Below are 25,843 nucleotides of genomic sequence, written 5' to 3'. Positions count from 1 at the left end.
GCTATCAGTCTATTTCTTTTGGGAGGATAGATGAAACCGACAACACAGAAGAGCCTTTTACGCTCCACTGAAGAAGGTTTTGCCCAGAGATACCTTTTTACTAGGAAGGCCATGTGTGGGGAACTTGATTGATTAATTTTCAACCACTCTAGAGGATTATTTTTTGATCAATCTTGGTGCTTTGTATTTGTCCATCTCAAACTTTATTTCAGCATTGATTTGTTCAAACTCTTTAGTTCAATTTTTTTTTTTTTTTCATTTGATTGGAAGTCAGATTTTCTTTATCATCTTTTTGAGAATACTTTTCTTTAATTTCTGCAAAGCATAAAGAGTAGGTAGTATTTAAATTCCCCTTTATTCCTGTCATAATCTGTAGAGTGATTTGAAGTTATTGAGCTTGCAGAAATATCCGTTTGTCGAGGATCAAGATCTTTATTCCTGGACGATAAAACATTTTGGACCATCCACTACCGAATAATGTCGTCACACTGTTGGTTATTATATCTGTCATGAAGAAATGAACATTTATATCGTGGATCCAGATATGTAGCAATAATTAAATTTTTATCATTGGAATATTAATAAATTCTTCCTTTAATTGAGGTTTTCCATTCAAATAATGTAGGTTCAAGCCCAGCAAAGATGCCATTTTCTTCACATTTTTCAATGAAATAACAAATTGCTTTAATATTTGGAATGATAATTCAAGTAGTTGCAGGGCGAGCAATCATAATATTTGTGCAAGGCTATGAAAGACTTCAACACAACAATCCCTTTTTCAAGTATTTTCCATTCGTTTTTTCTAAACAAGATGGCTTAATATTCTCACTGCAATAAGCTATGATTGCAGTTATCTGTCCTTGAATCCTCTCCAGAAGATAATAATGGCTATTCCACCGAGTAGATACATCTTGAATGACCTTGTGAAGTGGCAAGTTAAACTTTTTTTGATATTCTTTAAATTTTACGAAAGCAGATGGTGAATGGTTAATGTAACGCAACAATCTGTTTACATGTTGATAGTAAGTCTTTTACACATCACTGTTCCGAAATAGCATCATTAATAACTAACTGTAATGTATGGATAAAACAAGGCAAAGAACTCAAACCTGCTTGAGCAACCCCTGCTACCATATTAGTAGCATTGTTTCTTACTACAAGATGTATTTTTCAAAAGAAATGTTAAATTCTGTCATCGTATCTTCTAAGCATTTACTTTTGTTTGCTGTTGTATGCGCGATGATGGAAATGGAACAACTCAAAGTTTAAAAGTTTTTTGGTCAAAGTTGTCATCAATCCAATGTCCTGTTAAACTTAAAAATGAGATATTTGCAGAACTGGCAGTCCAACCATCACTTGTGAATGACATGAATTTTGTGCTATTGATCTCTTGTTGTAATACATATATACTTTCTGATGAATATCCGTTACGATGTTGTCTTTAATATATTTTCTAGAAGGCATTCTGTAATTTGGACAAATATTGTTTTAAGACCTATTGAATCCTTCCTTTTTTTTTTTTTTTTTAGAGTAGAATAGTTATGACTTAAAAGTATTCCATATATATTTGTTCTTTTGCAAAAGCAAAAGTTTAGAACAGAGTGGGACAGTGAGGATGTATCCAAAGACAGGATTGTTCAAATTCCTACTGACGAAACAAATGTCTATTGTGAATATTGCAACACAACAATTAGAACTAAAATCTTTCATATAGAGGATCATGCAAAAAGTAAGAAGCATAAATTGAATAGTGAACCTTTTTCTTCGTTCCGGCAATCAAAGATAAATTTATCAAAAATTGAGAAATCTCGTGATACGTCTCCAGCAGAGGTTCAATGGTGTCTATTTATTCAAAACATAGTTTGTGTTCAATTTATCTCTTTTCAGTTTTCGAGCATTTTTATCATAAATTATTTCATTTTGATATTTTATAGAATAATAAGACGCAAATCATAAATTCAATTGTCGTTTTTGTATCTTGACGGATATATTTTATAATTTTTTTCCATAACTTAGAAAAGCAATAAACAGCTAAATACTGGTTATAAATAATATTACATAAGAATTGGAATCGGAATTTAAACATTATTTTACCGGAACCGACGCCGATTCCAGCAAAGGCACCCGATACTCGATTCCGATTAATCGTACCATCACTAGTTTTTATTAATTTTCCTTCAATTATCGGGAATGGTTTACTCTATGAGGAAAATTTAGGCATAAAGTTTTCCGAGTAAGTACCATAGAGCATATAAATATTGATGAAAATCCTGTATACTTTGTACATGTTAAAAAATAACCGGAAAATCAACATGTTAATCCTGACAATTTTTAAGTTTTTTAAGTTTGGGCATTTTAGGGGATTAAATTAAAATAATTCAGTTTTGTAATAATGAAAAGCCTTTTTAACAAATATTAAGGAAAATAATGAACTATTGCTATTTATTTGAATGTCAAAATAGGGCCTTCAAATAAAAGTTATTCCATTAATGCCTAGTTTGATTATATATCAGACACTAATATATATGTAGCGATTAGCTACACTGGTAAATATGACCGTTTCTCCCCTAAGGATATTATCGTTGAAAAATCTATATATATATATGGATTTTACTAGAATAAAGCCAGTATGTTTTATCAGTTTTAAGTGAGTAAGACCTCAGATTGAAACAGCCAAACTGGTGACCCCGACGTGATGGCTAGAAGCGGCTGAGTTGCAGAAGTCCCTCAAGTGGCATGACAAGTTAAAATTATCCCCTTCTGGTCGGAAAAATCCAAGTCCTGGTATCGCTGACTTGAAGCTCAATTTGGATTGTGTAAGGTCTCAAAAGAGATTGAAAATTATTGCCATTTGATGTCGGCTGTGGACGACAAATTTCTGGAAGTCTTCGACGATGAGGAGGAGAGTTTGGTTGGTACTCCTTACTCCGACTAGAAGTTCAAAATATTCAAAGAATATGAGATGTCAACTCAGGACAAGATGGAAATACTTTTTAAACTATTTGAGAATCCTTGTGCTTACTCTGTGACTGAGATTATTTTAATAAATTATCTTTCGAACATAACCCAGCTGAGGGAATATATAATCAAACAGATTCTCGTGAGGAGATTTCCAGATACCCAAAGGATCTCAGTGCAGTTCACAGATATAGGCCTTGACGAATTTATAAGGATTGTAAAATTCAATTCAACTATGACAGAGACCTCCAGTATGTTAAATACGATCAAGGATAACCAGAAGTCCATGCATCGTGGAACCGACAAAAAAAAGAATGTTTCTATCATAAAAAGTGGGGAAATTAACCGGGAGTTTGGTTATGTGGGGTCTCACACTCCAATGCCTTCTTTCCCCACTTTTAATGTGTCGGGCAATCGTCCCGACATTAAATCTCCTCTTTGTGATTATTAGCAAAATCTAATTTCTGATTCATACGGGATAACAGTGATATATACTTCGAACATCATTTGCTCCAGATCCTAATAAAGTAGTGTTCCCTCAACTCATTGCGGCCAATGGCGCTCCAGTACAAACGTGTGGAGTGAGAGATCTCTGTGTTAGGTTCAATCTAGTAGGAGAGGTACATTGGGAATTTATTGTCGCCGATGTCAGTTATGGTATGATCGGCTAGAATTTTCTAAGTCACTTTAAACTCTGTGTGAATATGGAGCTCGGTTTGTCAGAGAGTAGTGCATCACTAAAATCTTCAAGGGGAGTGAGTTGTGACATTGTCAATGAGATCGTTTCTCAGTTCCCTCCTTCTCAGTCAGAGAATGAATTTTGCCAACGACCTCGCCATGGAGTCAACCATGAGATGTGTACGACAGGAGCTTCTTGCTTCACCCGTACGCTTCGTCTTACCCCTGAGATGGAAGAGATTGTTTGAAAGGAGATATCGAAGTTACTCTCAGCAGGAATCATCTGGAGATCAAAGTATAATTGGTCGTCATCTATTCATCTCGTTGAGAAGAAGGATGTCTCCTGGTCTATGGTGGGGATTACAGACAATTGAATATTTGACACTCCAGGATCGTTACCCAATGCCTCATATCCACGATTTCTTGAGAAGTATTGGCGGAAGCAAGTTTTTCTCTAAATTAGATCTCAAACAGACCTATTACCAAGTACCTATGTTCAATGACGATGCCAAGAAAACGGCAATTACTAAATGCACTGGACTTTATGAATTTGTTAGGATGCCCTTTGGTCTAAGTAATGCGTTAAATATTTTTCAAAGACTAATTGATTCTCTTTTCGGCCAAATGAGTTTTGTTTTCGCCCATATCGATGATATTATGATAGTTTCGACCACAGAAAAGGAACACCATAACCATGTAAAGTAAGTCCTTCAAGTGCAGAAAGACCTGTCTTATAGTTTCGAAAAGAGTGAATTTTGTAGATCAAAACGACCGAATTCTTGTGGCATGTTATCAGCGAAAAGAGAACCCGCCCAGTCGAATCAAAGTTAAAGCAATTGCAAATGTTCAATCGCCCCCAAAAAGGCAAAGACCTTCATAACCTCGTCGGAATGGTAAATTATTAAAGAAGGTTCATTGCCTATTTAGGAAAAATATTGGCCCCATTGTACAAGATACTGCGGAAGACTAAGAGTTCATTCTTTGAGTGGATTGAGGAGGGAAACATTGCTTTTGTGCAATTACGAGACACTCTCTCGAGTGTCCATATTATAATTCGTCCATTTTTTTAAAAAGTTTCTTCATGTGGCAAAAGTATCTTTAAAGTCTTTTAAATGATAATATGAAACATAAAAAAAAAGAAAACTTCTTGAGGCGAATCAAAGTCTTGAGATTTATAGCCTTCGAATGAGGAACATGTGAGTTAATAGATTTATCATACAACAGTGTATGTATTGAGTTGTGAACCCCAAACATCAACGTTTCACTTACACTTGTATTCGTGAGTACTCTAATATAGAAGGCTTTGATTTTTGTTGTTAGATGGAAGTGAAGTAGCGTTGTATCGGTCCTTATCAAGGGCCGAAGACTACAGTCCAGTCCCTTTTGTCGGTCCATAAAAAAAAATTGTTCCTTTGTGACGTCATAAACAACGTTTTATCCTTCTTAAATACTCATTTGCTAGCCAATATTCAGAGGGTAAGGACGTTCATATTTCTTATATTTATAATGTATAATTATTACTTGTCTTTGGAAGTTTATAAGTTACAATATTATTCAAAAAATTGACTCATTTCTAAGGATGTAGAAGCTATATTAAGTGGTGAAGAGTCTTCTAGTGCAGTAGAACAGCCTGTTGATGATGATGATGATGCAATGGATCTCTGGAAAGCCATCTCCTATACAACAGCCAGAACCGAAAATTCTTCTTTATTTTTGGCATCAAATAATAATTCTCTCAAATGAGAATTAAATGAATATTTTCGGGAGTTAGTAGTCTCACGGTATGTTAACCCTGAGCAATGGCGGACATCTAAGGGAAAATATTTATTTCCTAAATTATTTGATATTTATAAGCAACATGAGTTCCTTCAGGACGATTATTTTCTTCTGCTGGCAGAATTATCATCCAAGCGAGAAATCGATTGAGTGGAGAACTAGCAGACATTTTAATCTCTCTGATTAATTTTTCGGTTTATTACCGATATATTAGTCGTTACTTTTGTTTAAATTTTATAGTTTTATATGAATAAATAATATTATTACTTAATATTAAAATTTGTAGGCGTCTAATTGTTTTTCACTATAAATAAGAGTAAAATATTTCATAATGTCTAAAAAGGGTGGATATTTTATTAGAGGCTTTCATGAAGCCACTAACACCATCAGTGGATAAAAATTTCCAGCTACAATTTCGCCTTAATGAAATGTTGTCTAGTGTCAACATCTCTAAATACTATGAAAAAGATAAATTCTTAAAGTGAGGAAAGTAATGAGCTGGGGATAAATTTAACATTTCTTTAAAAGAACATTTTTTCCTTATTTAAAAAAGTAGTTGGTGTATAGCGGCTGAAACGAAAGGGTCATGAATGAATTATTTTAGGGAAACATGTAATGACCAACGACTCTATACTCTATAGGAAAAGCCTATATTGTGCAAAAAAAAAAAGTTTCCAAATATTAATATTATTCAACCCTTTATTTGTTATTGAATTATCGCCAAGCTATAAAAAAATATATAGATATAATAATATGATATTAGCAAGTATTAAATAAATACTATTTCAATAATTGATGGAAAATTAGAGGACTGACAAAAGACAACTCAAGGACCGACACCAAGAACCGGTCCTAAGACTGAACCGGATCGAATAAATTGGGACCGACACAACAGTAGAGTGAAGGGATTAATGGATGATGTACTATTAACAATGGTTGAGGTCGTTTTTACAAGCCTAGTATTTTTTCGTTGTCCTACGCGATTTGGTTAGGTTTTTGGAGTCTTTTATAGGCAAATTTATAGAAGCTTGCATCTTTTATATGCAGACATAGCCCTACTTGCATCCAGGAGCAGAACACTTGTACACATGATAAATTATTAATTAGGTTATAACTAATTAATTAACTATTTGAAACCACGTTTCCTTTGTTCCATCTTTATAATATGACAAACGAAGAATGGCAGCCTCTGTGTGTGGGGAAAAAAGTGAGCGTGATATTAAGATGCACTACCATTTGTTTAATATTCCTGGGTTTATTGTCTGATACGGGTTTGTTTTGGGTTATGAATTAAAAGGAAGTGAGTGATTAAAATCTTTTGTATAATAATGGGCATTTTAAAAAAAGCTAGGAGGAATAAAATACGTGTATTGTATGATATGATACGATATTTAGATATTGAAATATCATTCAATACGCAGGCCTAAAATGTATTAGCGTACGAATTTTATTATTGTCTATTGATCGTGTATGATTATATTATTTATATTCAGTTCTGATAGTCGATTGTTATTGAAAAAAATAACTGTGACGTCACAATTATTAGCTAGAGAAGTATTGATTCAAATTATTGGGATATATGGGAAGGTAGGGAAAGGGAAGATTTGGAACTTTGTGTCAAGATATTTAATTCATGAGTAATTGTATGTATTTTGGTCCTTCCTGTTCTGTCAATTTTCCTCCAAAAAACTCTACTCTTTGAGCAGTATAAACTTCATCCCCAAGTGAACAACTTTCTTCTAGACATCGGATAATGATTTATATCTTGTAGACAAGTATTCTATTGATGAAAATGATAACGCCACATTGATTGTAAATGAAGAAGAAAGTTTATTAGATTTATTAGCTGAAGGTAATGGACATCTGGCGATATAGTACAGGACTCGTGTTGTCCCAAACAAGAGATGATGCCAAATAGCCTGGTGAATAACGTCTAAGTGTTGCAGAAGAGTTAAGCAGATGTAGCTGTTCACATATAAATATCATTTTTTTCGCTGATGAGAGTCAAGATCCGATGACGAATTTTTAATAAGCTTATAAAAATCATTCAATGGTATCTTGCATTGATGGAGAATTAAGAGATTTCATATAGCTAATATATTTTCAAGCTTACTCATGGAAGTAATCTTCGGTTCAACAGTGATGTGTTGAATAATCTTATGATGTACTTTTCTTATGAATGAGTAAGAATGTAGAAAAAGTGAATATTTTTTCAAGGAAGCTTTGTTGTGAGCTTTCCAAGCAATAAAATTGAATACAATTATCTGTTTTTCTGTAATGGATACTAGCCGGAAGTATTTCAAATGTAACTTTTAAAAACAAATCATCAAAGTCACTCAAGGAGTCCATTTTCTCCAAGTTTCTTCATCTTGGAGAATACTAAGATTTCCAGCTGCAAGCCTTGCTGATGAAGTGGTTTTTTTAGTTGTTCTCTCATGTTTGTGATTAGGCTAGTACTTAGGAAGATTTGGGAAAAGTTTTGAAATAGAAGAAGGTTTCAAATATCCATTCTTGAGATAGATATCCACCGATTTTAACTGTTTTTTTTTTGTTTTTTTTCTACTCTTCCGGAGCTTATCTCGACTTTCTGTAACAAAATCATCGCATTTTTTCTTTTGGCCGGCTGTTGATCATCTTAACTATAAAAATGAGTCCTTAACTCGAAAGGACGAGTTATTCCTCACATTTATGAAGTCATATAAAAACAAGGAGGATATTGAGATTGGCAATATGTTTAAAATGCATGGTACATCGGTCGGAAAAGTCCATAGGACATTGTTATCAATTTATAGGAATTGTCCCTCCCCAATGACATCATAGACCTCTACATCCAAGAGGACTTTCAGTAAAAATTCTCAAATACAAGAATGATCTCGGATCTTATCAATTTCTAATCAAATATTAAAAAGAACTCTTCTAATCCTCATCATCACTTTCCTGATGCACTTCCTCTTCCTAAATTATAAATTTGTATGCAGAGTATAAAAATCACTTTGATTTACTAATCTTCAATAATATTATAATATTCAAACAAGGGATGAAATAAACTTAAATCAAATAATTTGGTATTAGCCACAACCAATGGATTCTAAAACAAATAATTGCATTTAAACTCCTTACTTGATATAAAAAAATTATAAGGTGAATACTAAACAAATCAATTGAAGTGGATTTCAGAATAAAGAATATATTAAAAAAGCCAATATAGATATCATCATGTATTTATTAAATATGAACGTAGAAAAAGAAAAGTTAAAGTGATAATTATCAGTCCTGAGTATCTAATTCAAAAATTCAAGAAAATTTACAACAAAATATTAAAACAAAGTTATTTCTTTCCATTACATAAGAGATCAAAAGGTTCCGATAAAGATCCCAGTATTTAGATTTCTATAAATTGTATGAAGATAAATTATCTATAGATGTTGACTGCTTTTAGTTATTGAAGAAGCTAGAAAGTGATCATTCCTCAATAGAAATTATCCTGACTTTCACGAGAAGCCTTCGGATCGTGCTCTTTTTCCATTGCAATCTACTCAACTCTAGTTATAACTAAGGCTTTAATGTCTAAAATGAGAGTATTTATTCGTAACTTGTCAAAACTTATGAATTATGATCCACTCATTGGTCACTTTCCTCAACTGTATGAGAATGAGTAATTGATGAATGGACTTTATTTGTATTATCTTGAAAAATCCTGATCCAAAAGGATGATAGCTCTTCGTTATCTTGGTGAGTCAGTCCTTGCTCACTAAAGAAACAGAATCCAAGGATTGGACTTATTTGACATTAGCATCGAAATGAGGAGAGGCAGTCCATACTCGTCTATAAATTATTTCCTAACAGAAAAAAGGCAATTTTTTGTTACCTAACCTTCTAATAGTAACATTGACTAATAAATGGAATAGTTTTAATGAATTAAAATCCAAATTATAATTCAAGGACTACTAGCGACAAGGATTTCATACGTTTGTTATTTCTTGAAATTAACTTCTTGGGTTGTCCAACTCATCTTTGGAAAAACTCCTTTGAGTCAAAAATACTTTTAATTTAATTCTAACTTTATAAAATTAAAATCACTTTCCTAAAGTCTCAAGTAATAATGAGTAATAAAATTAAACGACTTTTGTCAACAGGTGACTTAACTTCGTCTGAAGTCTTTCTCTAGCTAGTAGCTAGTATTCTTTGGCCGGTTAATCATAATTATTATTCAGCGATGTTGATTATTTTTCCGCAGGGGGCGCTACTCACTGGTGATGTGTTTACAAACCAAATATAAGTAAATAATGCACATGCCCTATTGACTACAATCTACTCTTATCTAAAATAATTTACCTATCAGTGAAGTAAAAACATAAAAATACCCCATACCACATCTCCTCTTGCATGTTAACTCTTCCTTATATTGATAAATTATATCATTTAAATCGATATGTAATAAATAAATATGAAAGGTTGCGTTGACGATTTCGATGAATTGAATTGTTCCGTAGATTTTCTAAAAGAATTAAATAAGATGTCCTGGAATTGCCGTTACTAAAATCGATGTCTGCATTCAATTTAAAAAATATCCGACTCGAAGGACCAAATGTAAAACTTTAACACCCTTACTTTCCTTCTTTATCGATTATTTATTAAAAGCGTGATATACATTTGTATTTATATATGATAGCCAAAAATTATTTATAGAAAAACAAAATAACCAATATATATATATATATATATAGAGGGTCCGGAAGGAAAACGTGGACTGAATGACTGACTTTAGAAAAATGTTAATAATTTTATTTTTGATAAATAATTTTGAAATTTTTTTACAAAACTTTGAGACACGACCTTTGTGAATATGTTCACTCAATATAGCCGCCCTCAGCAGCAAGCACAGTCTCCATAAGGCGGTGGGAAACCTTGCAGGATTAGATGATGTAAACAGGTGCTGTTGGATCCTTGTGTAAGAGGAAACGCCAAGTCCTCCTTCACAGCCCCCCTGGTTTTTCCCTTCGTCCACGTCAAACTCGTTAGAGAGGCGATTCATGGATTTTTTGGGGTCTTCCTTGATCTTCTTCTTCAGGTCCCCCGGAAACTCAGAATCCCTTTTCAAGTTGTGCCCCCCCCCACTTCCTTCTTTCCTTGAGAGGTTTTTTCCATACTTTTTCATCTTGACCACCTTGAAAATGAGGCTCCTGGAGCACTTTACAATGTCCGTAATATCTGCCACCTCAATTTTGGTATAGAGAAAGTCTGAGATACTCTGCCTTTTTGCTCACTCATGATGAAAGATGTAAGAAAGGTTTATTACAGGAGATTCGGAGTATGCAGGAAAAAACAATAAAGCCTCTCTATTTTAATTACATAATTAGCATTTATTAACAGCCCATGTTATGGTTCCGAACCCTGTACATACATGTAAGTCTGATGTGTTGTTTAGCTGGCCTGTTAATTTGTAATTGGTAGTATAAAGAATGATTTTTATTTCCCATAGAATTTTTGTTATTATTAGTTAATTCCTGAGTAGTCAACACCCTTTCCTAAACAGATTCAATTATGTTCAAACCCAGTTTGAACGTTCGTGTCTGCTCATAAAAGACGGAGCGTAACCCTGAGGATTTAGTGCGGAGGTATAATTGTAAGTCCTATTTGGATTCAGAATAGAATTGGGGATTAACGTCAGAGTAATACTAGTAAATGTAATTGTTTATATCCCTTTTTCCTTCTTCTCTTATCACATCTGATTGTAATTGATCTAATGAAACGTCATGAGCATTATCCTTTCTCTCCTCCATAAAATTCTGCGAATTGTCAGGGTTACCATGTTGATTTAGGTTTCTTTTTTTTAACATGCCCATTTCATATTGGATTTTCACCTTTGTATACATACTATGAGTCGAGGACTCCTGTAAGCAGGACTGGGCACGCACAAACATGAATTCAAATATGCGAGCAACATGGGTCCATTGAAAAAAAACAATGCAACGTGTTTGGTGAGATAATAAGTAATAACTATTATTTACATTGTGGACTCCATCTTTATTGTGTTTTGTAATTCCAATCATGCCCAGTAAGTGTTGTGCTCTAGGGTGTAGAACGGGCTATGGCAACACGCCACAACAGTCTGGTGTTACGATCCATCTGTGGCCAAACAAAGAGAGAACCCCGAGACTTGATATCGCCTGGCTGAGATCAATTCCAAGAGAAACAGATCTGAAGAAGACAGATGAGGCACCATCCAAAAGTACAAAGCTGCGTTCCCTGCATTTCAACGACTCTGATTTCATCTCTGAGTCTAAAAGAAGTCAGACCCTTGGCAAGGCTCTAAAGAAGAGGTAAGGCAGTTGCTTACTTTTGATGTGCATGCTAATAACTGTCCTTCTTTTACAGGTACCTCAAACCAGATGTAGTACCATCCCTATGGTCAAACTGCCCCAACTACCTCTCAACTCCTAAAGCGCCGTCAAGGCCAACTCAAGCTGCGTCCACGTCACCTAGGGCTCAACAGTTCAATGAACTACAACAGCATGCTGTGTTTCACAAATCATCAATTGGAGTACTAAAGTACTACTCTAAAGAAGACAACAGACCGGAGTTTAAAGACACAGCCGAATTTTCAGAGTTTGTCAGAACTATGTGGAATATCCTAAACGTTAAGGCACCTGGAGTTGGCTACGAAAAGAGAGATAAGCTTCGGGAACCAATCTCTGAGAAGAACAAACTTGGCCTCTCTTTCTGGAAAGATTTTGTCGACTTTCTTATCGAGTGGCAAAACAGTAAAGCACCTAGCCTCAGAAACCTTCCTACTAACAAAGCAGACGTGTCTTGCTGCAGCAGATCTGGCAGAGTATCCTCTCGTATGTACTCCTCGGCATGTTCCAGTCCGGTCCCATCAAATGAAGGTTCGGCTGGTACAGACAACTAAATAGAGGTATTTACTATATCAGCGTGAGACAGATCCTGGAAGCAGAGAAAAATAGTCGTATTCAGAGTCTTGTCCAATTCTCAGGTAAGTAAGATATTTGTTAATAGTAAGCTTCTTTATTTAGGTATTAATTATTTTTACAATATAATAATATTGTTACAATATTTTACTTTTTATATTTTCAGGTATGAAATTAAAGCTCTGCTGGATGAAGACCTGCTAAAAGCTGAGTTCATTTTGACTAACTGGCAACCAGATGACCTCCAGGAACTAACTTTCAAGGGAGAGAGTAATGCCCTCTACTTCGTTGCCGGGTATTTGGGTTTTCTTTGAAGAAGAAGATCAGCTGTGCATCATGCCAAAAGTTTCTGGTAATCATATACACACCTCCGGACTCAATAACCTTCGATAGCCCAACCAATCAGCATGTAGACCTGAAAGAACTCATCTACATAATGAGCAGAGGGATTCTCGACTCCATTCGACATTCTCTACCTCTCCTGTCTTTATGCTTACTCCATATTCTCTTACATTACACCTACTCCTGAAGAGAAAGACAGTTTACTTGGCGCCCCAAATCCTGGAGCTTCATTTGTTGCCACATTCATTGACAGGATGCAGGACAGTTTAAACTCTGAAATTAGCATCGCTGTGGGAGTAAAGTGCGAGGAAGGACACTCCTAGTCAGCTTTTCTTCAAAGAATTTCATTCGCTTTGTTTAATGTTATGGGTAAAAATTTAAGTTCAAAACTGAATGATGACATCCGATTTTTAACAAAAAAGAAAATGGGAGCTAAGAATTCAGAAGCTAATAGAAAAAAAGCCAAGTTTCAGACAAAATCTTCTGACTTGTAGACTTGGACCAACTTCGTACTTTTTGATAGTCCCTTTTCTTTTTTATATGTTTTAAGTGTTTATTTTGATTCAAGTACAAATAAAATACCGCTTCTATTAGAAGTATATGGCCTCTTTTTTATTATTTTGATGATTTTCAGTAGCAAAATACTTTTAAAAACTCTTTATTTTGTAGCAAAACACTTAAACGGAGACATTCCATATATGATAATTATAGTTGATAATATTGTAGAGAAAAACGCATGCAAGGAGGAGGGGAAAAAAAAGACATATGGTATCATTGTTTAAAATACTGATGTGATTATCATCTGCCTGCTTTATTATGATTTTTGAGGGTATATCGAATGTATTTATTAGCAAAATGTTTAATGAAGATATACTACGTATAATTGACTTCGACGTTTTTTATCCGTTACAGTAGATTTGAAAACGTCACACTCCATGAAATTGTAATTCATTATGAACCTTATTCTCAGAATAATAGCTAATGAAACGACAAAGTAGAGTATTTGAAGCTCAAAGTTTAAAAAAGAAGGCTTTAATTAAATATAATCTACATACTAAAAAATAAACCATTACAAGTTAAAGTTAAATATACAAAATTAAACAATTAAAATCATATAACTATTAATAATAATAAATTATAAATACAGAATATTGAAATAATAGATTGATCCAGATAATTTTTTCTTGTTCTAACATCGGAATTCAGTTAAATATGTCATAACTTTAGGTTGCAATACACAAGCGAGACGTGGAGTTTAATCAAAAAGATAATCCCCCCTCTTCTTCATGTGGAAGTTGCTATATACATACAATTGTGCACAGGATAGACATATCTCTACCGATGAAATCTAACTAATTATTAATAATAAAGTAAATGTCAAAATCATAAAATTAGACAATAAATATATTAATAAAAAAATGTTAGAAATAAATTCTTCGTAAAGATTTAGAGCAAAAGCTAATTATGTAGTAATGTCCGGCGATATTACTCCCTATTAAGAGCATCAAAAAATATTTTTCCCCGTTATTTAGGTATGCTTATATAACAACATACTATTATCATGAAGGATATACACAATTGTTAATTATAATGCAACACCCAATGTAACTACCCTCGTTGTTGTGACCATTTAAACAGTTGTTTTTGCCTTTTATGAGTTTTCTGAACACCATTTCTTGGAGCCCATCAACCATAGCTAAGCCTTAAGTGATAAAAAAGTAATATTTATTGACTATGTAATATTGGAAAACCTAATTATCATACCCAAGTCTTAAAGCGAAGTAAGTAGTCTCAGACAAACTAGTTGCAAACCATCCAAAGCTACTACCCCCGTTGTTGTGACCATTTAAGCAGTTGTTTTTGCCCTTTACTGAGTTGTGTATCATAATTCTTGATATGTTTAGCTAAAATAGAATCCTATTTTATCGTTAGATTTAAAAAAAAATTGCATACTTACTGTGAGATAGTACAAAATTCAGAGTTCCATTTCGATATTAGTAAATATTTTATACTTTTTACTGATAACTTGATCGTCATTTGGTGTGGATGACTCAAAACATTTTTATATGTATTTCTATAAATGACATCAGTACCAACATCCTCTATTAATTTAATGATGGTTCCTCCGGAAGGGATAGGTTTGCCCGTGTATTTCTCCATAAATTTTTTGAACGTAGATAATTATCAATGGATAAGGTACATGCAATAAGCATCGTTGTGAGATCAAAGTTAAAGTCTGACTTGATGTATTCATCGTTAAATTGATTTTATATCCATACTCTAGTTATGAGATGAGGATAATGAGTAGCGTGTAATTCTAGACAGGGGACTAAAGGCACATTTATATCGACAAATCCAACAAACCATCTGTTTCTCATCCGGTAAGTATTTTCCAAATTCCTAGGCCTCCATTTTCAGAAATCCAGACAGAAGGCGACGTTATTTTAGGCATTTTATTCAGTTCTCTATCGACTATCCCCATCTAATATTATTATATTAATATTGAATAATAAAGGCGGGAATGATAACGTCCTTGCTTAATAGAAGAAGATGTATATTATTTAATCAATGATGCCATAAGTATTTCTTCTCTTCTCCTCGCACGCTTTTGTATTCTTACCAAAATTATCACCCTTAATGATAATATAGTTATAGAATAACCAAAGACCTATATTGAAAACGCGTGAGCGCAGTGTCCTGTCCTGCTTACAGGAGTCCTTGTATGAGCACATATAAAAAGGACTACGCGTTATTAGAGGAGTCGTACATGAGCTGTCATAAAAAAAAGAAATAATAAACAATAAAAAATACAAATAAGTTAAAAGTAAGAATTTGAAATATTATATGTCGTAGTAACGATCATTCTATGCTGACGTCATTATGCGGGAATCTTGTTCATTTATTTAATTTTATAATAAGTAATAACAGAGAAGAGCCATGCCGAATCCCTCTGGTCTAGAGAATTCCCTGATCCGTCGGTATGCTTTATACAGGGTCATAATTCATCATTTTCCTGTAATCTCTGACTGGGCAGAGACAGGTAAAATATATTAGATTACTTTCTTGTATGATGTACAAGTATATATTGACTATGCAAGAGCTACAAGCTGGGATTGTGTTAAATAATGGCACGCCATTTAAATTCACCAGTTTTAGGCTGTGTTAAGAGAATCAGCATTTGCAAGTTTTGTTTTTTAGTCATAAAAATAATTTCTAGATAAAAAATATATAATAATATGCGAAAGTTACCCTTCCAAACACTTGAAATTAAAAATTATGTAATTACTGAACCCTGGAATATGTTTTTCATTAATCATTGTAATTTAAGGATGGTGACATCACTTGTCATAGGCAAAAAATAAAACCTTGGATGATTACAGGATCAGTCGTCCACTATTTAGGGTAAGTAATTAAAGAAATTTCACACTGTAGTAAGAACTGTCTACTTGAACCGAGTACTCTATGTTTTAAAAAAACAATGAATAATAAATTTAATTATTTTTAAGGAAAATATATAATATATTTTCCTTAAATACATTACAATTTAAAAGTATAGACATGAATTTCAAATTAAATATACAATAAACATTAAGTTAATTTCAATGAATATGAAACCGAATGTAGACGAGAGAATGATCTTCCTATGAGAATTGAAAGTGTAATAGACTTTTAGAGCAGGGGTCACCAAATTTATTTTTACTGTGGGCCTGATAAATGAAAGTATGACGAGCTTGGGCCGCATAATCATTCTGCTTTATAACGTGTAACAGTGACAGATTGATTTTAAGCAAAGTTCTTTGAGTTTCTAAACTACATTTGATTATTTCATCATTCTCAGAGTGTAACGTTCTGGAAAACTTTTGGTAGATGTTTTGCTTCATTGTGACGATGAATATTGTAATCCTTCAAAACTGCAACACTTGTGCTACATATTAAGCAGCTAACTTTCTGGTCCTTTGTTCTGCAAAGAAGTACTTTACTCCCCACTCGTCATTGAAAACACGACACTCGGGACCCACTTCTCTTTTGGAATTGACATAATGAAGTTTGAAGGAAACTGGATCTGAAAATGAAAGAACAGGAAAGATACATAATTTTGGGATACCCAAACGGAGAAGGAGATAATGAATGAAGCTCCTGCTGGTGCTACAGGTGCACTTAATATATATTTCTTGAAGTACATAGAACAAGATAAAGATACTCTATAGTTATTTAAAAGATAATATGCACAAAAACCACAACAAGCCTAGTAATAGTAAGGCACGTAGCAATCAATATCTTCTAGTTTCCCAACAACATATTCAAATTTATATTTTATCACAAAGTTTCGCGTTCCACACGTTTTATAAAGAATATTCAGGTACCGTCGACGGGCCAGATGATCTGACGTCGATGGCTAGATCTGGCCCTTGGCCGTATTTTGGTGACCCCAGTTTTAGAGGAAGAAGAAAATATTGACGAAGCAAGAGAGGAAATTAACTCTGCGGTCGAAAGGGACGAAGCCCAAAAAGAAGAAGACAATTATTACTCGACTCAACAACAGAGCACACTTGGAGGGACTGAAAGATCTATTTTACCGATCTAACCTACTGCCGACCAAAAGATTGAAACTTACAGAACAAAAAATACTCAACACAGAGGCGACTTAAAAATGCTACTACGAAAGAAACCAAAAGTTCCAACTACGCCAAGAGATCCTTTTCACCTCCTCGGGAAAACTCTTTGGAAAAAAATCAAGAGAAAACAATACTCTTGGAAATAACATGCAGTTCTACGACGTAAACTCTATGACGTGTCCTAAAAGGAAAAAAAAATATTACACTATGCAAAACTTCAGAGTCCAGTAGTTTAGTAGATACAAGACAGACAAATATAAAACCCATTGAATATTTGTTTCCAAGTTCTCATATTCCATTCATTTCTAAAGCTTCTAAGCCTGGTTCACGCCAGTTAAGGGGTGTTATCCCGCTTGTAGAGAAAAAAACTTAACCACATTATCAGGCCTCAGATGAAGCAGACGTGATAATCTAAATTAATTCCCTTTCTCATTGCACGGTTCTGTTTGTCATATATGGTCTCATCAAAGATACAAATTACTATTTCCAGAGATATTGACTCCCCAAGGGCAGAGAAATGACAAAAACTGGGAAATTGGTATCATTGGATATTTTTTATTTTGCGTTTTATTCCTCTAAAAAGAAAATAACCATCTAACGTCCAAAAAAAATTCCTTCATGGACACGTTTTGATTTGAAAATCCGTAAAATGTGGAAAATAGGAAATATTGCTTCATTAAAATTATCGAATTGAATACAGTTACATGATTTATATTTAAATAAGTATTATATATTAAACATATTTTCTGCAACAATATTTTTTCAATTTTTCTCTAACTTGCCTCATTGTATGAGTATTTTAGTTCTAAGCATGCCGCAAATAAATAAATATTATCTTTCGGTACTACGTATAACGCGCATTTCTCCTGACGGCTTTTCATTTTTAGTACTCAAATCTTGTTTTTTTAGTACCAAGTGTCAGATATATTACTATTAAATAAACTTGTGTTGTTCATTTATGCCAAATAAGAAACTTTATTTTACCACTTTATAATATTTATTTGGACTACAAAACTGTCAATTAAAATTTTAAAAATAGGACCTTTTATTTATTATTTCTTAATTTCTAAGATTGTTTTTGTCAAGGCATATCTTTATTTTATATTCTATAAGTTTTATATTTTTCATTCATTATGATTTTTTTTTTTCTAAAATTAATCAGTTGACTTTTAGGAATGTTTACCGTAATAAAAGGCTCAGTGGCGTTGTTACAATACTTATATTAATAATTGAGCCTTTTTGTCTTGATTTTATCAGATCTTGTTGAATGAGCTGCTCTCTCAGTCTTTCCCTCCTCATCAAAGGCCTTAATCACGTCATAAACTGTTGATTTTGAATATTTGAAAAAAGGAAGTATCTCATTCTTCAATCATCCAAAGTATCTCCTGTGCATTGGGTCCCGCGCGGTGAGCTTTGATGATGAAAATTCTTCTGACTATTTCCAAGTTTCTTTTTTTTTTTTACATTCCAGCGGTTCATATTTTCTACAACTTTAGCAATAATCATGATTTGTCACATAAGGGCATTTAATCAAAAATTCTTTTGATGCTTCTTATCCATAACTGACGGTAATCTAGCTTATTAAGCCTCTGTTACTCCCTTTCAGAGTCTAACCTGGGATATTTAGCCACCCCAACATTATTATTGATATTTTAATAATACAAGATCGTTCAGAAAAATCCAGACCACATTTAACCTTATCCTGATCAGTAAAGGAAGCAAGTAGAGGTTTGAAATTGTATTTACACGTTTTAATAATACACCAGATAGGACTTCGCACCCATCCAATAAATTGGAGTTTTCCCGTCGATATGTCCCGATGGACAAAATATGGATCCATCATTTTACTCCTGAGTCCAAGTGTGAGGAGTCTGATTGGATCCAAACGAGTGAGTGTTGATCGAAGCGATAAAAACGCAGTAGTGGGTTGGTGAGGTCATGGTATCGTTTTTTTAGGATTCGCGGTGATTTGCAAAGGTTATCTTCTGAAGGTTAAAATCCTCAACAGTGAATATTATATAGCGTTGTTGAATGTTTTTAAGAGCCAAATCGTAACTAAAATCCTCATATGGCGAGGAAAAAAGTGTTTTTCCATCAAGACAAAGCACAAGTTGATGAGGACAATGGCAAAATTGCACGAATTGCACTTTGAATTTCTTCCCCACCCACCATATAGTCCAGATTTGGCCCTTAGTGATTACTGGTTGTTTGGCGACCTTAAAAGAAAGTATTGCGGAAAGGGGTTTCACTCTGATGAAGCAGTAATAACCGAAACTGGGGACTATTTGAGGCAAAAGATACATCGTTTTATAAAAAAGGTATCGTGCAGTTAAAAGATTGTTGGAACAATTGTGATTTTTACTTGTTTTGTCTAGGAGTCTTTTTGGACATCTAAAAATCAATTAGTGACTAGAAAAGTAGGATATTTAGTCAAAATATCTTCTCATTTCCATTGTACAGTAGGTCCCAGCATAACGCAGTTTCAAACACCGCGGATTTCGCATAACACGAGGTGTGGAATGATCTTGGCTCTACTATATTTAGTGTAGTATATTCCCCTCTATCAATTTTTTTTTTTAAATATAATAATAAATTCTAAATAAGTAATAACTTTGAGTAATAAACATTGGTTAGATTCCGATTATTTAAACCTTACAATATTATGTATGTAGACCATATTAAAAATCGAGTAAATACTTGATTAAGATTAAATTTCACAATTATTTTAAAAGTATCTTGTTGTCTGGCATACATTATTTTAAATCATTATAATTATTATAATGAAGAAAATGTTTGTTTTTATTTTCCTAATTATTAAAAAAAAAAAAAAAGAAAGATAGTACTTTGAAAAATAATTTCTCACATTTTACAGATTTTAATACTAAAAAGGTCCTGGTACAACACGGATTTTTCTTATTCCCAAAATCTGTGATAAGTAGGGATACACTTTAATTGTTAATTTTTATGTACAATATAGAAATAAGAAATTACAACGATGTAATAACATATTTGTGATACATTGTGGTCAGATATGTAACAAAGCTAGTCAATGGAGGATATATATTTGATAGCCAGTATGGTTCACTATTTTACTTAGTATTTCTAAAAATAGGGATCTTATTTTTATAAAACTTGCTTGTTTAAGCCTCACAAATCAAATTCTTAATACTTTATGAGGCTATAGACAAAATTATGTTAGGTAAATAATATATTTTTCATCATATCAATACATATGTAAAAGTAATTAATCGACTAAAGAGAAAAAATGTGACTAAAAAATTGCAGGGAACAGAGAAAAAAGAAAGAGCTTCCTTCTTTAATTTTGGAAATTCGTTAGAAAATTATTTAAAAGTGGCTGTACCACCAGAAATTGTGTGTAATTCAAAATCTGACTAAAAAAAAATTAACACTTTCTGATATTGAGATAAATTACCATTAGCCTGAATTTATAAAAAAGTATTTTGGTACAGACATATAAAGAAACATTCTTAAATGATCTATGAAACAGATTTTGTAGGGCTGGAATATTAGCCCCCTTGTCTCTTGATAACCTGACACTATCTACTTTTTTAACTGACGAAAGTTAAGACCCTTCCTCCCCTCTTCCACAGCCCCAAACATGTCTGATCTGAGACAATGCACAAAAAACAAAGATGTATTGTCCTCATGTTATAATTAAAATAACAGTTGTAAGAAAATTATTTTTTTATTTATTCCAGAGAATTAAGAGATTATTTTGAAGGAGAAACGAATCTTTAGAGTCTCAGATGCTATTGTATTTTATAAGTATGAGCATTTTTCTCTAAATATAAACGGAACATTTAAAATCACATAACCTACTCATTTCAAAATTTCCATAGAAATTTTTGGAAACTTTCCACCCTCTTTATTGCAATTCTAATATTAATGACGCGTAAACTACACTATTTGGATGATCAAATTTAATACTTATTAGCTATAATTAGTTAGATATATTACATGGGCATTGGTTTATTAAGTTAGATTATTCATGAATTGTTGATAGCTATGTAGAGCAAGACTATGGATCGGAGTCATTGTTAATTTTTTAATAGGTTGAGAATGGAGTTTCCATGATTTATGTAGCTGATTATTTAAAAAAATCTTCGGCTGTAATAAACAATTATCTTATAACAACGGTGTATACATAGCATATACAAAATATTATTCGTTGTACACTTGCTAAAATCCTATTAGAAATAATGCAATCCGTTGCTGTTATGTATTAATATTTGACATCTACCTGACTATAAATTAATTATAACTAGAGTTATAAAAAGACAAATAATGTTCTTACATAACATAATTAATAACATCCAATTCTTAAACAATATGTCATTAAAATGTTATGATAAATAATTATTCCTTTTCTTATTTTTACACACTTATCAACTCTCCATTTTATTTTCGCAAATCTTCGGTCAATGACTCTTACGTTTATTGTTATTTTCTTAGTTATTGTTATTATATATGTATATTCCGAACAAGAAAGAATTATATACAAAGTGTATTATTATGTATATATAAGTAGTTGGTTTTTGGATTTATACATCATATATTAATTAAGTCGATAGTTTATCCCACACAGTCACGCAACTTCTCACACTTAAAAGTGAATAATTATTGTCATTTTTCTATTACAACCCAGGCGTTACAGTGTGTGTTCCATTGTCAGCTATCAGTGCAATTGCTTCTTTTCTCAAGCACAGCGTAATTTATTAAGCCACTCTCTTTCTCTTTATAGTGACGTCATTAGGGGCATTTGTTTGGGTAAATGTAATTCAAAAAGTAAAAAATGTAATCATTCAAATGTGTTTTTTGTATTGACTCTAGTATTATGCACGCTCCTTTTAAGCTTTTCAATTATTCTTCATCAGATTATTCCTGTATTTAGGGTACCAATGACGTCATTCATATAGCTTGTAATTTTTAGTGAAAATGGAAAATCTTTGATTTTAGACCTTTTCCCCTGGTTCTTTACGGAGGAAAGGTTGCGTGATACAATAATCTGAGCCACGTCGTTACTTTTATTATTTTTGCAACATTTTATCCGAAAAGAAACGAGGAGCAAAAATTAATTGGTAGCTGTGGCGCCGCCGAGCCCATTATACTATTTCTATAATAAATATGTAAGGTCTGACTAAGCTGACGTCACTTTAATATAATTTTCCCTCTCTCTACTTGTAAATACGTTACGCCAACTCATTGATAGTAAGCCTTTTTTGGGCCAATTCTTCGGAACTGTGGAATTATTGCTCAATAATTGTTAAGTCTTTTTAAAAGTTTAAAAAGAGCGAATTTGAATTCCTCCAATCAACATTATCTTCACGAACCAAAACAATTGGCATACTGCATTTTATATTCAGGTGTCAATTTCTTCTATAAGTCATTGTTCTGAACGCTAATTGATTGAATTCGATCTAGCCTTTTTTTCAATGTTCTTTTAATTCATCAGTGGATTTGAAAAGATAGCACAATGTTACCTCACTAACACAAAAATACCAAATATATCGTATTGTCAGTTGTCGATTCCCTCGATTTCATAATTTATTATCTTCGATAAATAAACGAAGTAATAATTTATACTCTACTTATGCTCCGTTTCCAAAAGGACAGGACTACAATTTCTTGTTGATCCTTTCAATCATGTAGTCCAAGAATATATATACATATATAATGTCTAATTTATTATTTCTAGGAGAAAATTAGGGCTATGATATAGAAATACAAATGTATTGTAAGGGTTTGAATAAAATATTAGAAAGCAGTATTATAATACAGTATTAAATTAAATAATTTTATAATATTTATTTTTTCTCGTTGTGTGTGCATTTTTGAATGGACAAGCCATACCTAAAAAAACTTTGAGACATGATGAATCGATCTTGTTTTATGAAAACAATCAACTTATTAGCGAAAAAACAAACTCCCCTCCAGAGTCCACGAATCTACTTTGACCAAAATGAAACATAGCCTTACCTATGTAACTCATAATTCTGAACAACTTTTATTGTTTAATGTCTAAAGTTTGTATTTGTCTCCGTTTTTTAAATAAATAGCCTATACTTTTTATGAGCAGACATACAATTTTAAGATCATATTATAGTAGAGAAATGTACTTTTATATTCAAAAAAAAGTATATCTGTTTCTATGAAAGCGAGTCACCGGTTGCAGTGAAGATGTATAAACATATTTTGATCTAAAAAATATTGAAGGCGTGAGCATATAGCATCGAACGTGTATACAGGCTGCACTGTATACATTATATGTACATATCAGTGGTGTCTGCAGAATTATACATATATATTTATTTATTTTGCCTTGGTTTTTTGGAGTTTTCTCAAAAAAACTAAAAATTTCGAAAACAAATTCAAAAAAAATACAGTTATTAACAAAAAATAATTTTTTTAGAAAAAAATTTAAAAATTAAATTTCATACGTTAAATTTCTTGAAAATAATTTCAAATATTAAATTTTTAAGAAAAATTTATAAAATATCCATAGTTATTCCTAGAAAATTTAATTTTAAGGAATTTTTTTACTAAAAGCCAAAGCTATTCACAAAAAACTAGATTTCTGCAAATAAATTTCAAATATTAAAGTTTTTGAAATTTTTTCTTCAAAATTACATAGTTATTAACAAAAATGTAAATTTTTTGGCGAAAAATTTAACAAATCCATAGTTATTTATAAAAAACTAAATTTTTTGGAAAAAAATTTATAAAATTGAATTTGAGATATTATTATTATTTCTGGAAAAAAATTCAAAAAAAAAATTTCAAATATTTTAATTTTTACGGAAAAATCTACAGCTATTCACAAAAAAAAAAAAAAATTGAAAACAAATTTGAGATATTGATTTTTTTCCTCTACTTCTTCTTTTCTCCGAATTCCGAAAAGAAATTATATTAAGTAGCAAAAATTGCTCAATTTGTGGGGTGGCTACAGATATATTGCTCTATGATGTAAAATATATAAATATTGTTGATTTAAGTAATAATAATGAATTTGGAATAATGAAATATTGCAAACGTATACATGTATACCAAGGGTACTGTATCTGTTATGTTTTTGTTATTGGTCTGTTATTTATAAAAGTATATAGTATAATTCATGTGCATTTTAGTATATGTCAAAATTTGAATTAAATATAAACGCTGAAATGTTAAAATTAATTTTGTTGGCTTTTATTAGTGAGGGATCTAAGGACTAAAGTACTCCTCAATAGACATGTTTTTTTGTAAGAGCGCGTTGAGAAGGGGGGAGTGATAGATATGGTACGCCTGAATTAAGATCATTGTTAATTCTAGGTGCCTGGTATATTATTTTGATAGGAAGAAATTGAATTAAAGAGAAAAACCCTCTATATTTAAAATATATTTAAATTTATATATACAGGGTTGGATAGCAAAACGTGGATTGCTAATTAAGGTTTATTTTCTCATTACTATGAAAAGGTTTTCTTCTTCCTCTGTCCTTTTTACATTAACAAACTATACCAATCATTTAGTCAGTTCATGATCATGAGCGAGCAACAAGCAAACAGGCAGTGCATCTCAGATCTCCTAGATGTTGGAGTTGATGTGATAAAGATTACTGACATTGTTAATTGTTTTAGGAGCCTAGTTTTAAAGTTGGCCATGACGAAAAAAAATGGAGAAGACCTCTCCAGGATGTCAAAACTGGAAGGCATAATTTCAAAAAGGATATTAAGTTCTTGTTAGGCTTATAAAAAGAATAAAAATGAGGATCTCACTAAGTTGATGAATCGCCTCGCCAACGACTTCTCCGTGTCATCTAGGACCATCAGGACGGCTATAAAGCACAACTTGGGATTAGTTTCTTTCCCAAGGACCCCACGCCACCTTCTGAAAGAGGGCATGAAAGGCAGGAGGCTCGATAGGTAAAAGAAAATCCTTAGATGGATTAAGGCAAATGGATCTATTGTGAAATTTATCAAACAAGAAGATTTTCAAAGTTGATCAACTCCACAACGCTCAGAACCACCAATGGCTTGCAGAATCAAGCGGAGAGGTCCAAGGATTTACCACACTAAATATCCGCTCTAAACAATGATCCTTGGCTTTTTGGCCTCTGTAAGTTGCTTAAGTACACTACCTTGCCATGGCTGAAGACCCTGAGGCTAACTACGTGTGGACTCAGGACGGTGCCCCCTCTAACACGTCCCCCAATTGCCAAAAGTTCTACACAGAAAACATTGCTTCATTTTGGTCCGAAGAGGTAAAAGCCCCTTCCTCACCAGATTTGAACCCCCTTAACTTTTCTATATGGGACACTTTGAAGAGGGAAGCCAACAGGACTCATACCCAAATGAAGTCCTCCATAGTGGATGCATGGGACGACTTGTCAGAGGAGTTTGTCATCAACTTTATTAAATCAATTTACACCTCAGATGGGCGATAATTTTTCTTTCAAAGGGAAATGTTAAATAGGAAGCAACAAAAAAGAAGGAGCACATGTATCAACCGTTTTTCCTTTTTTAATCGCTATAATTAGTTTTT

At 32.7% G+C, this 25,843-nt stretch overlaps 1 protein-coding gene and 1 long non-coding RNA gene across 2 annotated transcripts; one reads left to right on the top strand and one right to left on the bottom strand.

Annotated features, from left to right (window-relative positions):
- Positions 1-11,391: 11,391 nt before the first annotated feature.
- On the top strand, positions 11,392-12,340 carry LOC121126038 (uncharacterized). The gene is made up of 2 exons (XM_040721328.2): positions 11,392-11,735; positions 11,791-12,340. The coding sequence occupies exons 1-2, from the start codon at positions 11,464-11,466 to the stop codon at positions 12,323-12,325; spliced, it is 807 nt and encodes a 268-aa protein (XP_040577262.1). The 5' UTR covers positions 11,392-11,463; the 3' UTR covers positions 12,326-12,340.
- A 1,772-nt stretch (positions 12,341-14,112) lies between these two features.
- On the bottom strand, positions 14,113-14,806 carry LOC139906537 (uncharacterized). The gene is made up of 3 exons (XR_011782140.1): positions 14,644-14,806; positions 14,451-14,590; positions 14,113-14,388 (listed from the first exon to the last, which is right to left on the bottom strand). It is a non-coding gene; the product is annotated as an uncharacterized lncRNA (long non-coding RNA).
- Positions 14,807-25,843: the final 11,037 nt, after the last annotated feature.

The sequence above is a fragment of the Lepeophtheirus salmonis genome, chromosome 11 (genome assembly GCF_016086655.4).
Source record: "Lepeophtheirus salmonis chromosome 11, UVic_Lsal_1.4, whole genome shotgun sequence".
NCBI classification, from domain to species: domain Eukaryota; kingdom Metazoa; phylum Arthropoda; class Copepoda; order Siphonostomatoida; family Caligidae; genus Lepeophtheirus; species Lepeophtheirus salmonis.
This window is presented reverse-complemented; position numbering and strand designations above follow the sequence as displayed.